The following is an 18,570-nucleotide window of genomic DNA, read 5'->3' as shown; positions in this document are numbered from 1 at the left end:
ATAAAAGCAGAAAAGCCCAGACTCTTAGAACTCCACAGCCCATGCTCTGCACTATATCACTCTCTTAAATCCCACACTGTGTGGACAAAAAATATTTTAAATTGTTGGAAATGTGAATTCTCAAGAATACTACTTAATTCTCTACTTAAATTGAGAGCCAACATTATACAAAATGCAAAGTAAAAACAGATCAAAGTAAAAACAACAGTAAAATCAACTGGCTTTAGTATTTGTCAGAAACAACAGTTAACCATATCATAATTATCTAGTATTTTTAGTTTCCAATGCACCTACAAACACATCTGAGACTTCCTAAAAAAATTAAAATATGAGTTCCTGCCATATGATGAAACAATAGGCAGCTATTAACTAACCAATCATGTTGGAGAAGAAAATGTCCAGGCTATATTGCTCAGTTAACAAAGCAGGCTACAAAGGAGCACATGGAGTAGAATAGGGTAGTATGTTGCTGGAATATTTATAACAGTTTAAACTTTTTAATTTAGAAGTTATAATATGTAAAGAGTGCTCTAGAAAGATACACACAATATATTGGGTGGTATCTCTGGAGGGTATTTATCTTCTACTTTGTGATATTCTTTATCTCCCTACAATGAACAGATATTACTTGTATAATTAAAAATAAATAAAAGAACTCATAAATCTGTTAGAAAAGTCACTCAGGACGGGCAAATGAAAAAGGACACAGAAATAACTCATAAAAAAAAGGAAATATAAGTGGACCAATATATGAAAAAACTACCCAACTTCATTAATAAATCAATGAGATGCCTACTTTCACCCATTAGAAGCTTAAACACTATTAATACTTGGCGCTGGGAAAGATGCAACAAAATGCACTGTATCCAATTTGTTATAGTCTTTTTGGAGAGCAGTATGTTAACATGTATCAAGAGCCTTAAAAAATGTTCACATTTTCTTGTAATTCCACTTCTAGGAATTTTCTGGAAATAATCTAAAAAGCGAGGGGTATAAAAAGATGTTTCGCACTTCAAACTTCATATATGGAAATTTCAATTTTGGAAAAAACTAACTTACAAACCATGGTATACCCATTAGAAAACGAAGAGCTTTTAAAAATGATCCAATATTAGGTTAAAAACAATATAAACACAAATTTGAATATACAGGATGATCTGAACTATGAAAAAAAGATAAGAAATTGTGCCAAGTTACTTTCATAATTACCTGCATTACAAAAAAAAAAAAAAAAGAAAATCATGGGGCTTGCCCAGTGGTATAGTGGTTAAGTTCATGTGCTCCGCTTTGGTGGCCCAGGGGTCACAGGTTTGGATCCCAGGTGTGGACCTACACACCGCTCATCAAGCTATGCTGTGGCTGCATCACACATACAAAATAGAGGAAGACTGGTATAGATGTTAGCCCAGGGCCAATCTTCCTCAAGCAAAAAGATGAGGACTGGCAATAGGTGTTAGCTCAGGGCCAATCTTCCTCACCAAAAAAAAAAAAAAAAAAAAAAAAAGAAAAGAAACAAAGGAAAAAAGAAAGAGACTCATTAACACTGATGTGAGAATCCAAAGAAGTGTTCAGCAAATAATGGCTAAACCTTTCCATTTATAGTTATGATCAAAAGCCAGACATAAACTACAAACCTGTGGCTAATGTGTGAGGCTTACACTTGTTTGCCTCCTCCACCTCGTACTGTCACTGGCTGGCTGTTCTGGACAAATGCGCCTCCTCCACGAATTGCACTTGGATGAGTTGGAGAAGCTGCTGGATGTTGCCCAGGACGAATAGGTTTAGCTAATATGAAAAATAAAAACTGACTTTAGAATAAATCTTAACACATGATTGTAATGACTTTTTAGGTCTCTCTCTTTTATTCACGACAAATTCCCAAACGTTTTGTTTTTCTTTGCCTTTGTGTTGCTCAGCAAATTCCTCTATCTTTTTCTTCTCAGTTACATCCTTTTTTCCAGGATCTATACAATCCTTAACCTCTTAAAAATCCTACTGTGTATCAATGATTACTCCAAAATATGAAATATTGCTGATGACTTATTTTCTTGCAATTCTCTCTTTGCTTTAATAACATTGCTCTATATAGTTTCTCCTACCCCTGACCATTCTTACTTATTTATCTTCTTGTCCTGTTACTGTGGTTATTCTTCAACTTCGTTCTTACCCTAACAATGCCACATGCTCTTTGGTAAGTTAGAAAATAAAAACAGATAAATACTACCACCACGACAACAGAAAATGAATCAGATCATGTTTTCAGGTAAATGAAAACACTCAAATTGAGCAAGGTTTAAAGATTTTAATGTGTTCTACTAACCAATTTGTGCAGAATGTCCTCTTCTGGCCATATTTTTTGACCTGACTGCTTCCTTTATACGATCTACTTCTTGCTGATAGCGTTTGCGATCACGAGATGCATTTTCTTTGGCTTCTTTTAGTGCTGACTCCAAAGCTTTCACTCTCTCAGCTGTAGCTCTAAGTCGCTTTTCCAACTTAGGAAGTTCACAGCGAAGATCTGCATTATCACGTACCAACTACAGGTACATGAAGAAAATAAGGATTCTGGCTTTAACAAGACGATTTGAGAAAGTATCAACACGTTATAATTTTTCTTTAGAAAAGTAAAACTATATTTATATTAATGTTTTCCATTTAGCTAATTTAATTTAGGCAGCAACATGCAAGGAATATATACATCCATATATGTCACACACATATATATTTCTCACAAAGATACAGTTTCATTAAAAAATTTTTTTGGTGGGGAGGAGATTGTTCTTTCCCTCTACTAGGCAACAACAAGTCATAACACAGTGTTATATCTCTTCACTAAGACACTAATCTAGTGGAAATGCATATACTTTTAGGTTTTAGACCCAGTAAGACCCACAGTGAACAAAAATTTAGCAAGCCCCTTAGTAAGTGTTGAAAGCAATAAAGTCTAAAATTTCATTAACTTTACTGTAGTACAAGTATCAGGTTTACAATAACAAAGATATCAACTGAGTGCGCCATGGAATTTTTTAAATAAGTCAGTCATTTACCAAGCCATTATAAAAAATAAGCCAAAAAATCCATAATAAGCATTTCTTTCAAAAAAAAATATGAACTGTCTCATGATATATTTCACCCTCAAGGCATTAAATGTAAAAAGACATTAAAAAATTGTATTTTAACTGCAAGACTTGTCTACAAGAGATTTTAAAATTACCATAAATAAATTAACAAAACTGACAGATCTGAAATCCTAGAAAGGAAATAGGAAAGAATACATGTTTTCATTGGCCTCTATGGATAAAAGGGTTGTTAAAAATATAATTTCCTGGGGCTGGCCCTGTGGCTAAGTTTGCATGCCCAGGGTTTCGCCAGTTTGGATCCTGGGCGTGGACACGGCACTGCTCATCAAGCTATGCTGAGGTGGTGCCCCACATACCACAACTTGAAGGACCTACAACTACAATATACAACTATGTACTGGGTGTCTTTGGGGAGAAAAAGAGGAAAAAAATACATACACATAATCTCCCTTAAAAATTGCTAGTGGTTTCTTTATATCATCGCTTGATAAAATAATGGAATGGATAAAGGTATGAAAATTCCTTAGGACTCTGAAAGATTCAAATACTTGCCAGGACTCAATTTTCCATTCTTACAATGCTGTAGCTACCGCAAAATATACTTTTTATTACCTGTTTGTGCACTTTAGTGAGTTGTTCAAGATTATTTTCAAGAAAGGAGATTTTTTGCTTTTGAGCAGCACTGCCTCCAGTGTCATCAGAATCGATTTCGGCACTCTAAGAAAAGAAGGTTTATGAATACTGCGAAAAATTTAATGACCAAAAAACCCTAAGCCTAACTACACGTACATTATGACAATGTCCAATTAATTAAACAGAGAGAGCACCATTTATAGAAACACCCACCTCAGCATAGCTTTCTTACCTTTTTAACTCTGGTGGCCAGGTCCTGAACAAAGAGCTTCCGCAGGTTGTGTAAAGTCTGAAGTTCTTTTGCCTTGAATTAAGAAGTGCAGTATTTTTTAAAATTCAGACTTCAAATTTAGTATAACCAAGGGGAAAAAACCCATTCAATATTCCCCAATCCTATTTAGTTTCAAGTTTTCTTACCACTGTCTCCTCCAAACCCTTCAAGTCTTGTCTTGCTTGTTCTCGTCTATCTTGCATAACCCTAAACAGTAGAATATACATACATTTTCAACTTTGAGTCCATAAAATTCTAGTTTTATTTAGCACAAGAATTGAATCAAATATTTTTTATCTGAAAGGATCAAGTCTTAAATTCAAATAAACGAAAGCTATTTATTTTTTACTATGTTTACCCATGTTGTGTCTTTCAAAGAAATTTTTATGTGCCTTATAATCTCCTTCTAAATCTATAGTTTATTAGGAAAAAACTTCTCCTCGTATAGAAATGGAAGAGAGAAAATCTGGCAGAATTCAAAGAATAAGGATTGGTTCTTATTTATATTTTAGAATATGCCACATATGGCATGCTGCTATTTATCCAAAATAATTCTGGTTAACTGGGAATTAGAGATTATAAATTATTGCAAACTCAAACATTTTACACATTTTACATTAAAATTATTCTAAACAAAATTATGGGTGAGATTCAGCAGAATCTTCATAAATCAATTATGACTTGGTCCTGATGGTGAGTCCATCCTAACAATAGCAGTTCATTTATAAATTAGTTCTCATAAATTCAAGGTATGTGAAAAATTAAAATCATGAGTTTTCTAACTACTCAGATTCTAGAAAACTGTGTATTCACTATACTTAGTAAATCGGAAAAAGTAAATGGTAAAAGCCTCTGTTCAAAAGGCAAGGCTAAAACAATAATGTTCTTTTATTCAAGATCAAATTTAACAAAAATTCAGTTTTTGTGGCAGATCCTGAAATCTTCCAAATTACTCAACGTCATGTTTTAAGTTTATTTTTATGCAGGATCTTGAACTAATACGGTGGCACAGAGAGAGAAACAAGAAGTAGGTAGACAAGCAGGAATGTGAATCTTGACGAGCACTGGAATAGAAGAGCTTGCTTTCACTGAAGTACGAGAATATACGCAGGATTTTAGGCATACATCAAACCAACTCAGAGGGCTTAAGAAAAACACTCTTTAACCTAGACAAAGTGAAAAACGTATCCACTGGATAGATCTGATAGCAATACCTGCAGTCTTCTAATTTAATTTTTAATTTTAAACTTGAATTAAAACATTCACTCACGTAAGTTCATGTAATTTTCTGCTCTTTTCCTGATCTGTAGTTTTCAATTTCTCATGTTCTACTTTCAGACGTTCCTGCTCTAACATCATTTTCTGAGTTTGGCTGACAAAAGAAAAAAAAAAAAACAATATAATATCAACATCATCACTTTCTGAAAGTTGTCTGTCAAAATTTTTCAAACTCTTATATTCTAAATCTCACCATTCAAATACCCCAGGTGTCCTCTGTTATCCTGTCCTACAGAGGGAGCGATGAGGAGGACCTGGCTACTTTCAGCCATACAATACTTTGATATTTTGGTTTGAAACCATGGTTTTCTTCTTCTATAGCTTTCATCTCCCTGATTCCTTGTCCCTAAATCCATCGGGTATTAAGACCCGTGTCACAAACTTTGTCATCATTTTTCATTAGGCTCCTCTGCTTCCTAATCAAATCACGATTTAGTTGCAGACTTCCAATTTCTATAAATTTTATGCTACATGCATACGACATGGAAGAGGAGAAAATGTCATCTAGATAAACTAAGACGACAATTTCTACTTAAAAAAAATTTTTTTTAACTCACAATTTCCAATAAAGTTTTTCTCAGTTAAGAATATTTTTAAAAAGGAATTTAAGAAAATGATTTGGAGGAGACTGTGGTGTCTACATGCAATAATAGTTGAAGACGGGGATTTTTTTTCCCTTTACTGATTGGTTAACATCAAAGACCTAAGAAAAATTTTCAAAAATTCCACTTGGAACTTAGATGTTATACTCATAAATGAAAAGGTTCTCTATTTTTTAAGTAAAAATAATTATAATTTCACTGAAAAATGCAGGTTTCCAATAGGACATATTATCTATCAATAGCTTATTTCCTCTTGTCTAAAGAGTCAATCTTTTTGAGTTCATTTCTAATATCTTAGAGGAAAAGAAAAGTATACTTACTCTTGAAGATCAGTAATAAGTTTTTCTTTCGCCTCAATTTCATCTCTCAAACTACTGATTTGTTTTTGATGAGTTTCTCTGTGGCTTTGGATCTGCTGTTCAACGGCTTGCTAAAAGTATGAGGGGGAAAAGGATGTTACGTCAGACTAATAAAGATTAATAAGGATGGATTAAAGCCATTCGAAGCCAATGTTATATCAAACTTGCCTTAACTTCATTTGCAGTCTGAACCTTATTTAAGTGCTCCTTTTCCATTTCATGGACCTTCTCTGTTGGTGTAGGGAAAGAAAACAGAAGAGATGAAATAAACCTTAAAATTCTTCATATAAACCAAGAGGCAAATGCATTTTATATGAGGGCTATGTTCCTTAGCAGTACTTGACTTTAAATTATCCACAAGCCACATAGTAAAAATCTTGTTCTCCAAGCTCAATGACATGTTGACTAGTATACTTAATTTGTGTTGATATTAGGGTTTCCTTTATTTTCCTAGCCTAACCTCAGAATAGAGGGGTTAGGGAATGGTAGGGAAATGAGATTGCTTCCTAAAAGTCCCCTATGTCAAGATTTATATAGATCTGTGTGTCTATGTATGTATATACACCACTTCATAACTTTATGGGAAATTCCCAAATTGGCCACTTCCACATTCAAACAATTTCAAAAATATTTCAAAGCCACAATAAGGGCATATTATTTGTTTACTATTGCAAGCTATCCATATTCCTACTATCTTATACCAGTGTGAATGTCAGTTTACTACAGTTATACATAAAGAATGAAATAATGTAGATGAGACTCATAAATAATTAGAAGCTAATACCTTGTGCTCGAAGCTGGACTAGTTCTTCACTGAGGGAATCAACAGATTCCTCCAGCTGTCTCTTCTTTTGCTCCACATTTTGAAGGTATTCAGTCAATGACTTGATTTTGGCTTCATGCTTTTGGGAAAAACGTACTGAGTTGAAGGGGGAAAAAATCTCACGCACACAGTTTGTTGTTAAGACTATTTGAAAGTAAGCAAGTTTTATCAATAGAGCTAAACATATAATACATTTAAAGGAGAAGATATTTAAACCTAAAACGTTCAGGGGCCAGATTTTGTAATGAAAAAGAATTTTATCAATGAAATAGTCAGCTGTATAGTTTATAACACTTCCAAAAATAAGGCACTGAAGGCTAAAATGAGATATTCTTACTGTTATCTCCATCTGATGTTACCCTCTTCCCTCCTACAATTCCTGTCTTGGTTAATGACCTCATCTACTCACAGTTGCTAAAGCCAGAAAACTGGCTCTGCAGTTCTCTCCACCAGAGAATTCTTCCAGAGTCTTCAACAGTCACATATTTCTAGTAAACTTCTATACTTAACAAATACATGTTAGCAAATATAATCCTGTTAAATCATTAATGTTATTATACTGCAGCTAGACTAGGAAAAACTGATCAAATTAACCTCGTTAGTCATTAACTCAAACTATGGAAGTTCATTTGCCTTAAAACTCTTACTATAATAAAATTTACATGCGGCTGTTCAAAAAAGTGAAGAAACCTTGTTCTGCAACACATACTTGAGAGATGCGAAGCTGGCAGGCTGCTAACTCCTTTTCATTTTCTTCCATCTTTTTGTTGCTCTCAGTCTGTGTGCTTTCTAACTGTTTGCAGCGTTTTACCATTGTTTTTACTTCTGACTTCATTTTGCTAATGTAGAGCCTTGCAACAGTGAACTCTTCATCTATCATGCCACTTCCCTCGGGCTGCTGTAAAAAAAAGTGAAACAAAAAAATTCAAGATTGGGGTTGGCCTGGTGGCATAGTGGTTAAGTTCGTGCAGCCCACTTCAGTGGCCTGGGGTTCGCAGGTTTGGATCCTAGGCGCAGACTTACCTACCACTTATCAAGCCATTCAGTGGCAGCATCCCATACACAAAACAGAGGAAGACTGGCACAGATGTTAGCTTGGTGACCATCTTCCTCACCAAAAACAAAGTAATAAATCATAGTAATAATTCAAGAGAAAAATGTTCAGTGTGTGTTTACCCAATTAAGACTCTAAAATCTTATAACAAAATTAAATACATACTCAATATTCATAGGAAGTCTGGAATTTTTTACTAAATATTGTTTTTAATAAAGGGCAAGTAAAATAGACCTTAATTTTTACCTTCCTTCCTTTCTAGAAGTTAACACACACCTACAAGGAAAGGCAAAAGAACGTAAACCTAAAAAAAAGGATCTCCTTTTCATAGGCCTTCTTCAGTAAGTTCATTGTTAATCATGTGTAAGTCTAGTTTAAAACTAAACATGGGGCCAGCCCCGTGGCCGAGTGGCTAAGTTTGCGCGCTCCGCTGCAGGCGGCCCAGTGTTTTGTTGGTTCGAATCCTGGGCGCAGACATGGCGCTGCTCATCAAACCACGCTGAGGTGGCGTTCCACATGCCACAACTAGAAGGACCCCCAACAAAGAACATACAACTATGTACCGGGGGGCTTTGGGGAGAAAAAGGACAAAAATAAAATCTTTAAAAAAAAAAAAAAGAAAATATTAAAAAAAAACTAAACAAATAATGATGTTTTAGGTGTCAGGGAAAGAATGACTTTGAAGCCCATCAAGGAGAACTGTGATCACTGTACATTCCTAACTTTTGGGTTTCATTATAAAATTCCAGTATAAGAATCACTGTCAAAATTAAGCGGAGTTTGAGAAGGAGGAAATAAAACTGTTTGCAGATGACATGATTGTTAAAAAAAACTCCTGGAACTAATAATCCATTACAGTAACACTGCAGGATACCAGGTTAACACACAAAAGTCAACCACTTTCTTATATATCAGCTCGAACAAGTGGAATTTGAAATTAAAAAGACAGTGACAATTATATTAATGCCAAAAAGAAAAAACGTACTTAGATATAAATGTAAGAGATACGTATAAGATTTATATAAAGAAACATTAAAACACTGATGAAAGAAATCCATGAAAAACTAAATAAATGGAGATATTTCATATTCATGGATAGGAAGACTCAATATTGGTAACGTGTCAGTTCTTCCCAACTTGATCTATAGATTTAATATAATCTCAATCAAAATCCCAGCAAGTTACTTTGGGAATATAGACAATTCTAAAGTTTATACAGAAAGGCAAAAGACCCTGAAGAGCCAACACAGTACTGAAGAAGAGCAAAGTTGGCAGACTGACACAACCCAACTTCAAAACTTATTATAAAGCTACAATAATCAAGATGGTATAGTATTGGCAGAAGAAAAGACAAAAAGGTCACTGGAACAGAATAGAGTGCCCAGAAATAGAAACACACAGATACAATCAATTTATCTCTGACAAAGTGGCAAAAGCAATTCAATGGAGAAAGAATAGTCTTTTAAACAAATTGTGCTGGAACAACTGGCCATCCACATGTAGAACAATGAATCCTGAGACTTTATACCTTTCAGAAAAATTAACTCCAAATGGATCATAGACCTAAATATAAATGAAAACTAAAAACTTCATAGAAGATAACGGGAGACAATCTAGATGACCTTGGTTTTGGAGATGAGTTTTTAGATACACCAAAAACACACTCCATGAAAGAAAAAATGGATACATTGGACTTGGGTTAAAATTAAAAACTTCTGCTCTGCAAGAGACACTGTACATATCTATTAGAATGGCTCAATCCAGGAAACTGATGACACCAAATACTGGTGAGGATGCGAAGTAACAGGAACTCTCATTCAGTGCTGACGGGAATGCAAAATGCTACAGCCACTTTGGAAGACAGTTTCTTATAAAGTTAATATATCTTAGCATAGAATCTAACAACGATGCTTCTACATATTTTTACCCAATTGAATTGAAAATTTATGTTCACAGAAAAGCCTGCACATGAATGTATGTAATTGTCAAAACTCAGAAAGAACCAAGACATCCTTCAATAGGTGAATGGATAAACAAAGTGGTACATCCATCCAATGGAATATTATTCAGTGATTTAAAAGAACCTTAAATGCATATTTGCTAAGTGAAAGAAGTCAGTCTGAAAAGGCTATATACTATATTATTTCAACTTTATAACATTTTGGAAAAGGCAAAACTGCAGAAACAGTAAATGATCAGTGGTTGCTAAGGGTTCAGGGGAAAGGGATGAACAGATAAAGCACAAAGGCTTCATTAGGGCAGTGGAAGTACTCTATGTACTGGTGGATCTATATTACGCATTTGTCAAATCCACAGAACTGTACAACACAAAGAATGAACTGTAATGAAAAAACACAAAACAATTTAAGTGGAGCTCAAGCAGTGCTTACTGATGATCTAACAGGAAAAGAATTATGTGAAAACAACCAAAATATTGAGGAATCCATAGATTTATTTTTTTAAAAAAAGAAACTATTTGCAAGGCTGACTTGTTTTCAAAATGTTATAATGGTGTACTGAAAAAAGCAGTCTAGGAGTCAGGTAACCTACTCTGCCACTAAACATAAGCCATTTCTGCACTCTTTATTTTCTCCATCTTCACCACGTTTTCACTTAAGATTATTTGAACATGAAACGGAAAGATTTTTCTAAAAAGAACTTGCAAATCTACAAAGCAAATTTTGACCACCACTTTTCTAGTGTTCAGTGATACGAAGTAAATCTACTTTTCCACCCAGAAAATTCCTATATGGCTCTAACATCTCACATGACTTCACCATAAACAGGGACAGGGCAGACTGTTCCTACTGATGGTTAAGAGGTCACCCAGTACTTAACAATAATAGCTTTACTTTGTTTCAACAAAGAGCCAACAGTAAGAAATGACAATATTTGGAGAATGGTTACAAGAATCCTTGCCTCCATCAACAAACAGCAGCTCTGAATAACAACTGACAGAAGGAATGTGCACTCCATATTGAAAATTTTTATTTCATTTCTAGTTCCTGATAAACTGGGCTTCTTAGGAGGCTCTCACCATAAACCCAAGTATAAGTTTGTTCTCTTTGTTACTATAATTAGGCTTTAATCAAAAAGGTAAGGTCCAAATACCTACTGCAACATACAAATCTTTCATGTTACGTGCATGTTTTTGCAGTTGAGAGTGTTAGCTTGCTTTGTTGGTCTAAGTTTTAAAATCTACCAGGTCCTTAAAATTTTTTACCATGTGCCTAGGGGCTAATACTAGTGCCTAATACTGCCTATAACCAGTATTAGTATCCCGGAAAAGATTATTAGAAAAAAATCACAGATAAAATAAGGGTGGCAAAATTTTGATAACTGCTTCCTCTGAGGTGTCATGATACTATTCCCTCTAATGCCATATATTTGAATTTTTTCATAATAAAATTTTAAAAAAGAATTAATTAGCAGCACTCATCTTTTGTCTTTTTAAACATTTAAAGCAACTACAGGCCAATTCATTTATGAGCTTACCCCCAGAACTAATCTTCACTGTTGTTTCAATTACATACTTTTATGTATGGAAATTTATTAACATAATTTCTAACTGTAAAATCTTTACGCAGTAAAGAACGAAACATGGGGTCCAAATAAATGCTACTTACTATGTCTATTGAGTACCCCTTATTCTCCTCTCTTTCTCTCATCTAGTTAAAATGAAGTTAATACTATCTACTACACATGATTATTGTGATGATGAGATAATAGGTATGAAAAGGACTTTGTAAAAAATAAACAGTAAACAAAAGTATGAATTATGTACATGTCATAATATTTGGGGTATTATATTTACCTTTACATCATTATTTCCTACAGCAATTCCTATTTCTGCAAGGTCTTTTAGTAAAGATGCCATCATCTCTGCTGCTCGTTTTTTCTGGTGGTTGGTCATTTCCTTAAGTTTCTGAAGCTCAGCATCTATACTTGCTAAAGTTGCCTAATAGAACCAAAAACAAAAGGTACAGTTAAATCTATTAAATGAACAAATTAAATATTGACAGGTATTTCAAGTTTTCACCTAGAAGTCGCAAAACCATTATTTTCTGCTTTCATTTTCTCAAACTTCTACTGAGTTCTGGGATAGCTCCCAGCTCAAACTTTAAAAAGTATTTTAGACTTGACAGACTATGTTAAGTAGCCATATCGTACTCTATTAAGAGCGGGTAGTTTTTATTATTTCCCTAATCTTTGAGATTGGGTAATACTTTCTGTCTAGAAATGGCTAACTTCCAAATTAATCAGATGTGATTTTTGCTTATTACCAGAGTATGGGTTATTTTTGGAAACTGAATCTGAACAAATTAATGTTAGAATAAAACTGACAGTTTTCTAGATGGTTGGCATGTTTTATCTACTTTCTGTATACTTCAGTAATTTTTCAACAATGAATACTTGTACTAAAGCCTTAAGAAGGAAAACAAAACTATATCCTACTGATTTTTGATTCAGTTCATCACTAAGCAATTCATATTCCTTAGTTTTGTCTTCAACTTCCTGAGACTTCTGATCATAATTGACAGCAAGTTCCTCTAAGGCTTGTAAAACTTCTTTCACTTCTTCTTTGGAGGCATCATTTTCTGCCTGCAGGCGATTCAGCTCAGCTTGCATATTATCTTGATCCCTTCTAGTAGACGCCAGAAGCTACACGAAAAGAGTAAAACACCCATTTTTGCCAAAAGTATACAGGTTTCAAAAAATCTAATTGCTTTACCATTTGCTAAACACAAAGGGAATTAAATGTGGATGCCAGTAAGTGTGGTTAACATTAATTCAACAGATTCACTGAATGCCTACTATGTACAGGCACTGCGGGAGACAAAGGAAATCAAGTAACGCCTTTGCCTTTGAGGAATCGAACAGAAGACAGACAGGTACATAAACAAATTACAAGATGGAATGAATATAAGAGCCATAAAGGAGGGACAGGACATAGACAAAGTGTTTGGTAGTATAGGGGGATACTTTTGTAGGGTATTTATGGAGAAGGTGGCTAGGATAGATAGATTTTAGTCATCTGCAAATTAATGTTAACAGAAAGAAAAAGGCATTCTAGGTTCATAAACAGTGTGCATAGAAAAAGAAATTAGTACATGTTTAGAAGATATGCTTAAAAGTTTAGATTTTCTTGGACTGGCTTTGTGGCCTAGTGGTTAAGTTTGGCATGCTCTGCTTTGGTAGCCTGGGTTCAGTTCCCAGGCACAGAACTATAGCACTCATCAGTGGTCAAGCTGTGGCAGTGGCTCACATACAAAAAGAGGAAGACTGGAACAGATGTTAGCTCAGGGGGAATCTGCCTCACCCCTCCCCCCCCCACCAAAATGTTAAGATTTTCTTTGGTCACGATGGGATGGCATTTGAGCTATGCTCAGGAAAACTTGGTATCAGCATATAAAATTTTAGCTAGAGAAGCCAAGAGACTAGTTAGGAGGATACTGCAATCATTCAGGGACAGTAGCTCTTAAGTAGGGGCATCTGAAAAGATGTGCGAGTATTGATAATCGGGCAGAACATTAATGGCACTTAGAAGTAGGGGCCAGGGATGCTAAATGTCTTCCAAGCACAGGACAGAACAATATAATGAAGAATTATGCAAATGCTACTAGTACCCTTTGAGAAACAATGTTATAGTTGGAATAAGGATAAAGATGATATGACCAGGACTAATTTGACTGATGATAGATCTCTCTTTTTTGTTTTCTTTGTGAGGAAGATTGTTGCTGAGCTAACATCTGTGCCAATCTTCCTCTATTTTATGTGGAATGTTGCCACAGCAAGGCTTGACGAGTGGTACTACGTCCGGGCCTGGGATCGGAATCTGACAACCCTGGGCTGAAGTGGAGTGCGCAAGCTTAACCACTACGTCACCAGGCCAGCCCCTGGATAACTCTTTCTTATTGAAGATATACAGGTCTTTGGCCCATCCCCAAAACAAACCTTAAAGGAAAGACCATTTTTCAATCATCCCCCTGCTCTACCAGGTGAGATAAAATGAAGGACCAAACTAGGTGACAAACTAGAGAGGAGAAACTTGGAAGAACTAAGATGAATGTAAAGATGGCAGAAATGAACAATAGGTTAGAAGAGGGTAGAAATGGTGAAGGAGTAAAAAATGATTCTATTCACTGACATTCTCATTCCCACAGTTAGCCATACTCAAAATTATACAATTATTAAAGATAAAGTCATGCAATTCAGAAACCAATATTTTCTCTTTAATAATCCCTTCAGACCCTTTAGTGTGTTTAAGTAAATGAATGAGAATAAAACATGTGCTTTTTATGTCCTTTCCCTCATTTCCATGTGGAAATACTTCTCATTAAGGGAGGGGGAGTCTAAGGTTACTCCAGCTCAGTATAAGTCTTTCCCAAGGGCCAATAAAAAATGTTTTAAGGAGAATAAGGAGATAAAATAGCACTGTACTTCAAACAGGGGAAGTAGAAGACAGTGTTAAAAAGTCCAACAGATGTGTGTTAAGGAATAAATACTAAAAAGTGATCCCCTCCACTCTAGTTAGACAGAATTCAAACTTTAAAAAACCCAAAATCTTAAGAGGAAGTCAATCTTTCCTTCAATGCATATATCAGTGTCACAAGACATCCATAGTAAAGCATGGACATATTCAAAAATTTTTAAAAAGTACTCTAGTATATTCTGAGCTATGTGGATTCCTTCATCTTTTATGTTTAAATGCTAATGACAAACTATAAAGCTTTTCCGGAAGGAATATGAAAGGTATTCAATTTACCTCTTCCTGATCCAACATTTGTGTCTTCAGTTTCTCTACCAACTGGCTCTGTTGATTAATTTCTTCATCCTAGAATTTTAAAGTAACATGTTAACCAAGTAGCTCACAACCTGGTTCTGTTTCCTAACACAAATTTTAAGATAACTACCCACCCCCAATATTTCAAAACTGTTTCTCCAAGTTCAACATAGCTTATTATGATCTCGTTTCTTAAGAAAATGTTGAAAACAGATGGAATTTCTTTCCATTATCAATTGTAACATTTATCATCCAATAAGAAACAAAGTTTATGTTCATGAAAGCTAGTCATTAAATATTTTAAATGCTAAGAAATAATGTTTAAAGCTATTATTGAAAATAATGGCCATGCAGCCACGTCAAACCTGCCATCTTTGCTTAAAATACATAAAAAATACCACCTAAAAACAAAGGACAAAAACAAAACCAGAACTATTTTCTTCCAGTCTTTTTTTTTTTCCTGAGGAAGATTGTTGCTGAGCTAACATGTGTGCCAATCTTCCTCTATCTTATGAGATGCCGCCACAGCGTGGCCTGATGAGCAGTGCTAGCTCTGTGCCCAGGATCTGAACCTGCGAACCCCAAGGCGCTGAAGTGGAGCACGCAAACGTAACCACTTTGCCACCAGGCCCGTCCTGCTCTTTTTTCCCTTCCTCTCTATTTAGTTCATAATTTGTCATTTTTCACACTACAGACTGACATAATCAAAGCAGAAGATACTATTTCCACTCTATTCTGTTCCCTCGATCTAATCTCTTGCCTTATCTTTTATTAGAGTTCTCATATCCCTGATTCTAAGAGGCCAGTTCATTAAGGCTTTCTGAAGACCCAATACCAAATTTCCTTTAGGAAGTTCTTTAAGACGGAAAAAAAGGGGGGCAGAGGGATATGCCTCCTACATAGTTTCTACAGAGATGAAAATTCTAATTCTACATGTTCTGCTAATACAATGATTTTCAAAAGGTAAAGAGAAATCAAGGAAGTAACGATTTTCAATAGGTTAAGAGGTATCAAGGGAGCTGTATATAGGTCACAAGAACTCATAATATTGAAATTAGTAAATAAAAATACCCATGTCAAAAATACTCTAAAACAAAATAGAACATGAACAATACCAACCTTGTCATCAAGTTGTTTGTACAATTTAGCAATTTCTTCTTCACACTTTCTTCTTTCAGCATCAGTAAAGTTTCCAGTAACTCCAATCGTGGCTGCAGGTTTATCATTGGTAATAGTAATATCCTTATCCACTGTGAAAGCTTCCAAGTTGGCTTTCTCTTTGTCAAACTGTTCATCAATAGGCACTGTCTCTCCTAAAATAAGACAATAGAATGGTTAATAAAAACTCACCTGTAAAACTACTCTAACTTTGATTCAATTTCAGCAACTCTTACCAACTCATCAGCTCAGTCCCTGAGATTTGAAAAGCTAGAATTACCTCTGACTCTACCCCATCTTCTAAGTTCAATCACCAATCTTGTAATTTCTATTGCTTCCACTCTAATCTAGGCACCTTGCCATCTTGTGACTGCTATGGCTTCCCAGTTGGCCTTTGTGCCTATTTAATATTTCAGGTAAAATCAAAACTTCATGTAAAACATTTCATTCATTTTTATTTGACAATCCCTAATGCCTAAAAAGTGAAAATGAATATGATCTATTTTTCTTATTTATACTCACATGAGAATGTCAAATTTATAAAACAGCTCTAAATCTGTATTCAACAATCTGAAAATGACAAACTCTTAAGTTATTACCATTACGCCATCTGTTGAGTTCATTTTCAAGCCACTGAATGGTATTCCGCAAGGTCTTATTTTTTTCTTTTTCTCTTTCATACTTCTTTTTCCACTGTTCTGCAGTCAACTCTACATTGACACAAACTGTGTTCTTAATTGTTTTGGCCCTAAGAGAAGTAAGTAATTGGAGGAAAAAAGAATGTGACTGAAATGATTTTCAACTGGTATTTATATCTCTATATAATCTATGTTTATATGGCTACGTAATTTATTCCTGTCCAGTTATCTGACTAAATACTAAGTTATAACTGGCTTAGTGCTTATTCACAACCCAAATAGGTTTGGGTCAGCCCCTACATCTGTGAATAGCTTAAAAAAAAATCAACACAACCTGATGAGGTAAAAAACAGGGGCCTATATTTTTCCAATTCATTTGGAAGGCCAAATTAAGAAAAAAAATTATTGTTGAAGGTCTAAAAGTTATCGTTATTGATTTTCCTAGGCTAACCATCTCATATATGGTTATCTCACTATTTGAAGCTGTCACAAATGTCAACAGGCTTAACATAGGATTCTATTTGTCAGGACTTTATTATCTCATTCAAATGTTTTTTTTCTTTAATGCTGAATTAAAGCTTCTCATATAAATGTGACTAAAGTTAACATTTGACTTTAACATGCAGTAAACATAATTCAAACCCAAGCAGCCTAAAAAATGGATCTTGCTTTATCTCTCAATTAAAAAGCTGTATTAGTGCACTAACAATATGCACTAATTTGAATAATATCTAACTGATATTTTCCTAAACTTAATAAACAAAAGGCCTGTTTTAGACTTTGCATTTTTTTAAAAACAAACCTTTGACCAAACAGGAGCGTAGATTTTGTTTCAGATTCATTGTACGACGATGGGGAGCAGCAAATTACAATAGTGGTTCTACAGTTCCCACCTAATGAATCTTGAAGGATTCTTGTCATTTTACTATCTCGATATGGAACATACGTCTACATACAAAAACAAACAGAAAAGCACAGAAGACCAATGGATTTCTAAATAATAAAGCATATTATATAAACTACTTTAAATAAATTACAAAGTGATTTCAGTTACTTTAACTACTTATATTAAAATGGGAACTACAACATATACACTAACACTATAAATTTTCTAAAAGACAACTAATTCACACATACTGATTTAAATGTAGTCAATCTCTCTCCCTCACTCACTCACTCACACATCCATGCATACATATACACACATCTGTATTTAAGTAATTCCCCATAAGATAACAACAGGAAAGTACAAGACATATATACTCACACTACCCTCAGCCAAAGCAGAAATGACATTTCCAAGAGCAGAAAGTGACTTGTTGATGTTCTTAGCTTCATCCAGCACAGCACCTTCAGCTCCAGTTTTACTCACCTATACATAAGATTTCAAAAGAATGAAACAAAATTACAAGTTTAAGATGATTTTCTTTGCCACGTTTACATTTGTACTTTACTAATTTGTTAGCCTTCTTTACTACATTAGAAAAAAGGAACCTTTCAAAATTTGCTAAAGCATAATGCTGATGATGTAACTTTTGGAAAACAAAGATGGAATTTAAATATTTAAGCAAACTTGCTTCTTTTTAAAAAATGTAAAATACATACGTTAAAGATAGGATAGCAACATGGTAGCAAAGTTGGCTAAAGAGCTTCTCAGAATTCACAAAATTAGAGATAGGCTTTGAAGGATGCATCTAAGACTTTTGAGTTGAAGGGAATAGGTGTGTCATTCTAATAAGAAACAAAATTAGCAGAACAGCAGAAATAGTCACAGAGGTTCAATATTAAAACATTTGAACTTATTTTGATTTTGAGATAAAGAGAATCAGATTGTAAAGGACTGTAATAATGAAATAATCATCCAAAGGAAAGAAATACAACCAAACTAGA

The 18,570-nt window shown here is 34.5% G+C and overlaps 1 protein-coding gene across 1 annotated transcript in view; it reads right to left on the bottom strand.

Moving 5' to 3' along the window:
- Positions 1 to 18,570, bottom strand: part of KIF5B (kinesin family member 5B) — a 43,307-nt gene that overhangs the window by 4,404 nt on the left and 20,333 nt on the right. Inside the window, exons 9-25 of the mRNA XM_014851769.3 lie at positions 17,948 to 18,052; positions 17,483 to 17,628; positions 16,642 to 16,790; positions 16,004 to 16,197; positions 14,867 to 14,935; positions 12,556 to 12,762; positions 11,915 to 12,058; positions 7,756 to 7,944; positions 7,008 to 7,125; positions 6,392 to 6,453; positions 6,185 to 6,294; positions 5,255 to 5,356; positions 4,131 to 4,191; positions 3,946 to 4,017; positions 3,693 to 3,797; positions 2,321 to 2,537; positions 1,635 to 1,785 (exon numbers count right to left, since the gene is read on the bottom strand). Of these exons, the coding sequence (XP_014707255.2) occupies positions 1,655 to 1,785; positions 2,321 to 2,537; positions 3,693 to 3,797; positions 3,946 to 4,017; positions 4,131 to 4,191; positions 5,255 to 5,356; positions 6,185 to 6,294; positions 6,392 to 6,453; positions 7,008 to 7,125; positions 7,756 to 7,944; positions 11,915 to 12,058; positions 12,556 to 12,762; positions 14,867 to 14,935; positions 16,004 to 16,197; positions 16,642 to 16,790; positions 17,483 to 17,628; positions 17,948 to 18,052 (2,181 nt within the window). The 3' untranslated portion in view covers positions 1,635 to 1,654. The remainder of the gene's footprint in view (positions 1 to 1,634; positions 1,786 to 2,320; positions 2,538 to 3,692; positions 3,798 to 3,945; positions 4,018 to 4,130; positions 4,192 to 5,254; positions 5,357 to 6,184; positions 6,295 to 6,391; positions 6,454 to 7,007; positions 7,126 to 7,755; positions 7,945 to 11,914; positions 12,059 to 12,555; positions 12,763 to 14,866; positions 14,936 to 16,003; positions 16,198 to 16,641; positions 16,791 to 17,482; positions 17,629 to 17,947; positions 18,053 to 18,570) is intronic.

The sequence above is a fragment of the Equus asinus genome, chromosome 29 (genome assembly GCF_041296235.1).
Source record: "Equus asinus isolate D_3611 breed Donkey chromosome 29, EquAss-T2T_v2, whole genome shotgun sequence".
Taxonomy (NCBI): domain Eukaryota; kingdom Metazoa; phylum Chordata; class Mammalia; order Perissodactyla; family Equidae; genus Equus; species Equus asinus.
This window is presented reverse-complemented; position numbering and strand designations above follow the sequence as displayed.